Source organism: Gallinula chloropus, assembly GCF_964237585.1.
Source record: "Gallinula chloropus genome assembly, chromosome: 8".
Taxonomy (NCBI): Eukaryota; Metazoa; Chordata; class Aves; order Gruiformes; family Rallidae; genus Gallinula; species Gallinula chloropus.
The window spans coordinates 15,961,538-15,969,358 of NC_140093.1; the positions used below are offsets into that span (position 1 = coordinate 15,961,538).

General features: G+C 43.1%; 1 protein-coding gene across 1 annotated transcript in view; it reads right to left on the reverse strand.

Moving 5' to 3' along the window:
* LOC311194394 (calcium-activated potassium channel subunit beta-2) overlaps window positions 1-5,966 on the reverse strand; it is a gene marked incomplete at both ends in the record, with an annotated part of 147,646 nt that extends 141,680 nt beyond the window's left edge. Inside the window, one exon of the mRNA XM_084267487.1 lies at window positions 5,929-5,966. Within this exon, the coding sequence (XP_084123613.1) occupies window positions 5,929-5,966 (38 nt within the window). The remainder of the gene's footprint in view (window positions 1-5,928) is intronic.
* Between the last annotated feature and the right edge of the window lie 1,855 nt (window positions 5,967-7,821).

Below are 7,821 nucleotides of genomic sequence, written 5' to 3' on the forward strand. Positions count from 1 at the left end.
CAGCTTCTCACCGAACCGCACAGCTCAGAGTCATCCCGACACTAGATCATCCCCAAAACTGCACCTCCTGGAGCTGCCTGCTCCTCCCCCCACCAGTCCCCTTTATGCATGACACAATTGCCATGGAATACCCTCTTTAGCAAGTTTGGGTCGCCTGTCCCATCTGTATCCACTCCCAGCTTCCTGGGTGCCCCACACCTTCTTGTTGGCAGGGAAATATGAACAGGTGAAAAGTCCTTGACTGCCTGGCAACAACTAAAGCATCTGTGTGCTATCAGCACTGCTCCCATCCTGACTCCCAAACATGGCATTTCACCCGCTGCTAGAAAGAAATTAACTTTATCCTATTTGAAACCAGTACAGCTGCATTCACCCGGGTCATGTTTGAAAGCTGACACCAGCCTTTCACCAGTGAGGGGAGTTCTCAGGGCTCAGCTAGAGCATAACATCACAAACTGGCACTTTTTTGTTCTATTTTTCAGATGTTCAGCCTCCAAACATACAAAGTCCATTCCCTCACTTAGAAGTTGGTGCTGTGATAACAATCCAAATACAGTGACATGCTACTTAAATGGTGTGGCAGACTAATGTAGACAACTGGGCATTTTCCAAAAAGCTGTAAGATGGTTGGTGTTTGCATGCACAGCCTTCCCTTTTCTGGGAAAGATTTTATCTCTTCACATGTCCAACAATACAGACAAAGACCAGCAGTGCATGGGGCCTGTTAGCTCTCCTCCAGAGCTGGGTGCCTGCTCATAAAACGAAAGCAACCACTCCAACCTAGCCTCATCTAAGCCATCTTGCATGGCTTCTGTTACTTATTGACTAATTCAAGGCCAGCTGTCTAGATAGTGAAACAGAAGCGTTAAATTAGAGCAACCACAGAAAATGGAGACTGGGAGGCCCCTTTAAAGCCACCTGGTCCATCTGCTGCCCGGTGGCAGGTTCAGCTTTACCTGCACCGTTTCTCTCTGGTTTGTCCAACCATCAGTGACGGAGATTTGAGAATTACCCACAACTAGATAAAAAAGATGTGCTTCACAAAAAATAAAAGTGTTTAGCTAACAGTTTCTCTCTCTGAGGTTATTCTAATGTATCGCACATCACTCCTGAAGTATCTGTGTGGTTTGTTAATGCTTTACGGAAACACATGCTGATCCTTTGGGGACACACATCTCAGCACTGGAAAATGGGAAATACGTGCTAATTTTTGCCTGTGAGATTGCTACTGGTAATGAATTTTGGCTAGATGGGATTTTTGGCCTCATGTTGCCTTTAGGCCTTAATTGTAATGAACGTGATTAGCGTACAGTGCTCTGAAACATGCTGCACTGTGATGGATGGAAGTATTTGTTTCCAACCTCCACAGGCCAGGTGTTACTGCATCACAGAATGGTTGGGGTTGGTAGGGACCTCTGGAGATCCTGTAGTCCACCCCCTGCCACAAAAGCAGGACCACTTCGGCAGGTTGCACAGGATCAAATCCAGAAGGGTTCTGAGTATCTCCAGAGGAGGAGACTCCACTCCATCCAGAGGTGCTGGGTGTCTGCTGGGTGCCTGCACCCTCCATGTGTTTAAACTAGTCAGTGCTAGGGTAACAGGTAAGCATGCCATCTGCACATCATGGATTTATTTTTAATATTGAATGTCCACGTCTTACATCTCAAAATAGCTGAACTCCTAAAGGCTCTTTTAGGGACTGCAAATGGGTGGAAAGAATGTTTGTAAATGGATGAGATTAAACAACGGGAAGGGGTCTTTGCAGAAGAGGCAATTCAGAGCTCAGCCCAGGCTCTGCTGCGTGGCAGGGTCTCTTGAATGCCCTCTCACTTACTCATGAAGAGCAATTGACTCTTGGACTTTTCTATTTATGCAGTTTCTGAATTGTACAATTTATAATATTTTAAACATTTCTTTTCCAAATCCACACACCTCACAGGAAGATGAGGGACAAACCAGCAAGGAAAGGAGCAATTGTAAACCAGTTACTGGGCCTGACTGTCCATTATATTCAGCCTCTATGTGTACAGCTGTTTTAAAGCAGCTTTAAGGAAAACGACAATCAACCCTCTTGAACTTAGGTTGTCTTACACAGTCAGAGGAGCTAGCACAAAGCTTGTATTCCCTTCTCAGTCTACGGAATATAAATCAGAGAATATTAAAATAATTAAAGAAACCCCTTGAATCTGCCCTGCCTAACACTGGAAAGATCCATGACTCCAGTGATAGAGAGTAACAGGGTCAGTAAAACTTGTCTCCTTATACTGGTACTGCACATTTTCCCATCAATTCCACACCAGCAGCTCTCTGCATCAGTAGGGCTTTATTCAGAGCATTATATCCTAGTAGCCTGAAGCTTCCTAATTTGTGAGCTATAGGCTTATGTTGACCACACAAAATGACCTCTTCTCTGGCAGATCAAAACTCCCTGTGCCCAGCAGAGCAGATGCATATGGAATACTTGCTTCCCAACCCAGGATTGCTGGAGTTTGGTTTCTGATGTCACGCTTTGGTCTCGTTAAGAAACACTAAAGTTAGAGAAGGATGCAAGTCAAAAGGTCAGAGGGGCTGCCCTGAAATCTGTGCATTTGTGGTTGTTTTTTTTGCTGGTTTTGGTGCTTTTTTTTTTGAACGTTATCCAAAGTACTTGAATGTGCTGGAATTAGAGACGATGCCAAAATGCAGGCCTACCACTTGTTACCTCCTTTTCCCTCCAACTTATCCTCCTGTTTGGTAATTGCTCTTGTTTTAGGAGATTTGGTTGAGTGCAGCTTTTGTCTGGGTGTGTGAAATCCCTCTCATAATGAGGCCCCAAAGAGAGTTAAAGAAGAAGAAATTAAGAGGAAAAATTCCTGGGGGGAGAGGAGTTGATCTTAAGTCCTACTCTCCCACTTGGAACTTGCATAGATGCTTTTTAATGTCTGCAGGTGTACCCAGAAGAACTAAGTATCTGTTGGAGGGTTCCCTTTGCCAGATTTTCTCAATAAATCACCAGAAGCTTTAGATACGCAAGAAATGTTGGACCTTTTTTTTCTACTTTTTAAACATCACAATGTAAGCAGAAGTTAATACTTTATTGCTGGTTTCAATATAGCCTTGTACTGTCCAGGAAATAAGGTGGCAGAAAAAGCTTTTAGGTAAAAGCAGGAATGTCATTAAGGAACAACAACTTGAACACTTTCTTTGTGTTCAGATAACATGTAATTTGCTGTTCAAAGACACTTGCTTTTCAACAGCTCTGAGCTCTGCTTTGATTCCTGTCAGAGGCAATGATATGTAACATGACATTCATCAACTAACTCTCAACATAAAAAGATGTAATGATTTTTCTCTAATTGATGGGATGGGAAAGCGAATGTTGGTTGTTTGGGTTTTTTTTCTTTATTAAATGAGCTTGATAAAAATTTTTGAATGGCTGTCAGACATCCAGCGGTGCTTCCTAGATAGCTGGGTGGAAGATTTTCAAATTCAGCTTTTGCCGGTATCCAGTGTGGGTTTATTGTTTGGGTTTTTTTAAGTATTTCACTTTCTGACATTTCAGATGTTACTTATAGAAATATTTTTCCCTGGTTTTAAGATATCTCCTGTTCAAATTTGCCTGCTGACTTCACTAGGCCATCCTGACAGCTTTCTTTGGGACTAGTCAGCTCTTCTGTGGTGTATTCCACTTGAGAGGTTTCAAAGTACTTTTGTTTTATTTTTGATCTTCCTGTGACTATCAAGTATTATTGCTGGGCTTTTTTTTTCCTTCTAGTTGTTTTTTTGTGTTTCTTTTTCTTTATTCTCCACTGACTCCTGGCACATTTTTATTTTACAGGTGGGTTTTATTTTGTGTACTTTGCATATTGTTTTTCTAAGCCTGTGCTTCTACAATTGGCGTGATTTTATTTTAGAAACCGAGATAGAATAACTCGGGGCAAAATGTGTGGAGCAGAGGGACTTGTGATGAACCACTCACAGCAGACAGCTCACGGTCTGAGCTCTAGCTGAGAGGTCAGGAAAGAAGGGGTGACTGGTCCTGGTTATTTCCAGGCATCCAAAACTTGCCCCTTCAGGTTTTACACAGGCTGTGGGCAGCATTTCAAGCTGTGCAGAAAGAGAAACTGTAAAGCCAGTAGAAATACTCACTGGTATAACTGAATTTAAAATCAGGCTGTGAAAATAACTATACAGGTTAATAATGATCCTACTCCCTGTTTCTTTGTCTGTATCAGTGGTTTAAGGTGATAAACATAACGCAGAAGTGTCATCTGAGCTTGTTTGTGACACAGGACTTTCTTCCCTCGTTACCTGACAGCTTGGAAGTGTGACTGCCCCTGTTTCTGGCTCAGAGCAGTGTACAAAAAGCAAACATCTGCAGCAAGAAGCGTATTGGAGGCCTTGGTGAAAGAGGAAGAATGTGCTTTGGAAAAGTGTATGTTCGAAGGAGCCATAGCTGCTGCTTTGGGCAGAGTGACTCAGCTCTCTGGGCATAGGTTTGCCAACATAAAAGCAGTTTGACTCTGTGTTTCCATGAAACCAATGAACTGACAGTCACACTTTGAGGTCTCGTACTGCCGTGTAAAAGCTTCCATCAACTTCAGTGAACTTTTTGCTAAGGAAAGGGATAAATAAAGCCAGCACAGTCGATTTATTATCTGTGCTATGCTGCTTAGTAAGAGCAAGACACTTGCAAGCACTGTATGAACACACAGTCAGGGAAGGACCCTGCCCCAAACAGCCTTGGGTCTGCATGGGAGAGGAAGTCAGGCAGGAGGAGAGCAGGAGAAGCCTATTAATGTGACCAATAGAAAGATAATTCATATGCTCCTGGTTCAAGGTTGGCCCTCTCAAACACCCTTGCAGGGCTAACGCACTCCCCTGAGTTAGAAACACTCCACACACCAAAATGGAACTCTGCCTTCTGGTACTTCACAACATGAGGGAGAATAGTGTCAGTCAGTTGGAGGCCAAAAGCATACCATAGGTGTGCCTGTGAAACTCATGTCACTTAAGGTTTAGTATTGGAAAGATTCACTGAACAGTACAGGAGAAACATCCATCTCAGTAAATTCCAATGTACTTAAAAGACAATTTAGAAAAGAAAAAGAAGAGGTGTCAAGAATATTTAGTCTTTTATTGCCTGCTCTTGATGCACATGTGGAGTCTTGTTTGGACACGCACGCCTTTCTTTAGACTGAAATATTCTCTGCCTTCATACAACACAATAAACAAGACTATTTTAATCCATCTGCCAGATATGACACCCTATGAGTAAAAGATCTGCATGTCATCAAATCCTGTGCTGAGTGGTTTTCCTTTAAAGACACCGTTTTCAATTTATCTCAAAGTCCAGCTTAGCTCCAAGTACCACCAAACTGTATCAACATTATAGGATTATAAAGTGGGATCACTTGCCCTGTCAACTCTGGCTTCACATTGGTACTTCCAGCAGAGCAGGTGCTGTATTTTATTAGTTACAGAGATTCATTGTGCATCCAAAACCTGCCCTCTGCACCCTGCTTTTATAAGAGGATTCAGTACCACTGAGCAAATACCACCTCTGTAACATACATGAAATACGGGAAGATAATAGAGCAGGATAAACCCTCTGATTAGGTATAGTGTGCACAGTGAATCAGAAATACAGAGATGCTTTGCAAGGTGGGGAGGAAGGCAAATGTGTTTAAGGTCTGCCATGAAGGCCCAGGAAACCCTGCTTAAAGGATTTCAGTCCTCCGAACCTGTAATCCTCACCAAAGGCCTGAACACGATCACAGCTTCAGTATATTTCCATGCTGGACTTCAGTTAAATTCTTAACATTGCAGTCAAAAAGGGGAGAAAAAAACCCCAAACAAATCCAATATACTAGTTGTTAGCAACCTCTAAATAACGAACTGACAGCAATCCCCCAGCCCAAGCAGCTTAATCCATTTGTTTCCACTTACCTCCATTTGTCTCTTGGATATTTAAAGCAAAGGCTCATTTTGTCCTGCAGATTCTGTGCCGCTGCTCGGTATTATCTTGCCTGATTATAAAAAGGCCCTTGACCAAAAGGAAGAGGAAAGCAGCACGTAACACAAACACAGAGGCCCAAGAGGAAAGCTACACCCTAAAGACCAGCGCTAATAGCAACTGCGAGACAGGGGAAGAGAGAACACTCCCAGTTACTAACTTTTTCCATTGATACATCTGTTACAAAACAATTTTGCTGTAAACTTCTCTCCCTTCTCGCATGCTTTGCTGTACGTGTAGACCTCAGATAAACTACGTGATGAGTGTGGGGTTTGTGGGGGTTTTTTTGGACCGAGTAAGAAAATTAGTGAAATATAAACTAGAAGCTCAGCTGACTGCTGTAAAAGTACACTGCTAGGCAGTACTTAGTCACGAGGGTGTGTTTGTCCTTATTTCAGATGCTTTTTTAAAATTCAAAAGTCTTCAATAGAAGCAGAGTCATATTTGAAATAACCACATATGGGACTTTCTGGCCAGAAAGCCTTAGTGCAGCAGAGGTGAACGTTTAGATGATTAATAACTTAATTTTTTAAGAGCTTGATGGGCAGGCAGGGAAAATATGCCAAACTCTCCTTGCTTCAGCGGGATTTTTAGTGCCAAAAAAGAGCTGCGTTGAGAAGGAGAACTCATGATTTCACCTCTAAAGACTTTAAGGCTCGAGAGTTGCATGGAGGGGCAGAGTGGGATTTACTGCAGCAGCAGGAGCTGCTGGGCCCAGCTGTGTTTTCACACCCTTGTCTCGGTGGATTTAAGCTTCTCTAAGCTCCAGGGACGTTTCTCAGTGTAGTCATGGGGTAGCTATGCATGTGTGCCCACAAAGACTGTATAGAAACTTTTGTCACTGACATTTAAGATGTGGCTTGGAACAAATAGCAAACAATGTGGTTTGAATTAAAAAGTTTTGACAGTTACATTTTGCCAAACGTTAGTCAGAAAGGAAAACTGATGGATGTGTCATGTTTGAAAGTTCCCAGGGTGCAGTAAACTCATTTGTTTTCAAAAAGTTAGGATCAGACTTTCCCCTAGCCTCAGAATAAATCTGGAACTACTTCAGGGAGCCTGGCAGAAATTAAGGTCGTTCCATTCACCAGGGTAAATGAAATCTGCCTTGAGCCCAGAGCCAGAAAAGGCTGTATCCAGTAGCAGAGGTGTGAAAGGACTGCTGTAGGCAGTAAAGGCTGAGAGTGGTCATATTAAAGATATTCTTCTCCCCCACCTTAACACTCTCTGTGACATCTTGCCATTGCCATTTTCCATCTCCATGCACTGAGGTGACATGCTGATGGGCTTTTTTAAAGTTATGTAAGGAGACACAGAGACCATGTACAAAGGTGGTAAGCCAGCTTGTGGGAGAAAGGAGTCTTCTAGTTCCCACCTGTGATAGTCAAAAAGGCCTGAAAGTATTTGGTTCCCAAATCCCCTTGGACCCAAGGGAGCAGGTGTGCTGGTATCCTTGGTGCTCCTTGAAAACTGCAGTCACCATCTCCTCCAAGTCTTGTTTTCTGAAGGAGTTTTCCCCTGTGTGATCCACTCCACTAGCAGCAGGCCAGAAAGCCTTCCTATCCAGAGTGCCAAACAACGGTCATTCAGTAAGTGATGGCCTCAGGATGCAAGCCCAGGAGAGGCAGAAGTGTCCACAGCCCTGACTTAGCCATTTCCCTTAAGGTGAGAACTGCTCATTGAGCAGGAGTAACGTCCCCCTCCCTCCAGCCACAAGGCAGAGTTAGATGTGTGTCCTTGTGTAAAAAAACCAGACCTTTATAAACAACAGAGAATAACCCCTAGTTTTAAAGAGTCTGTCTGGATTATAACTGCTCCTTTTGGTG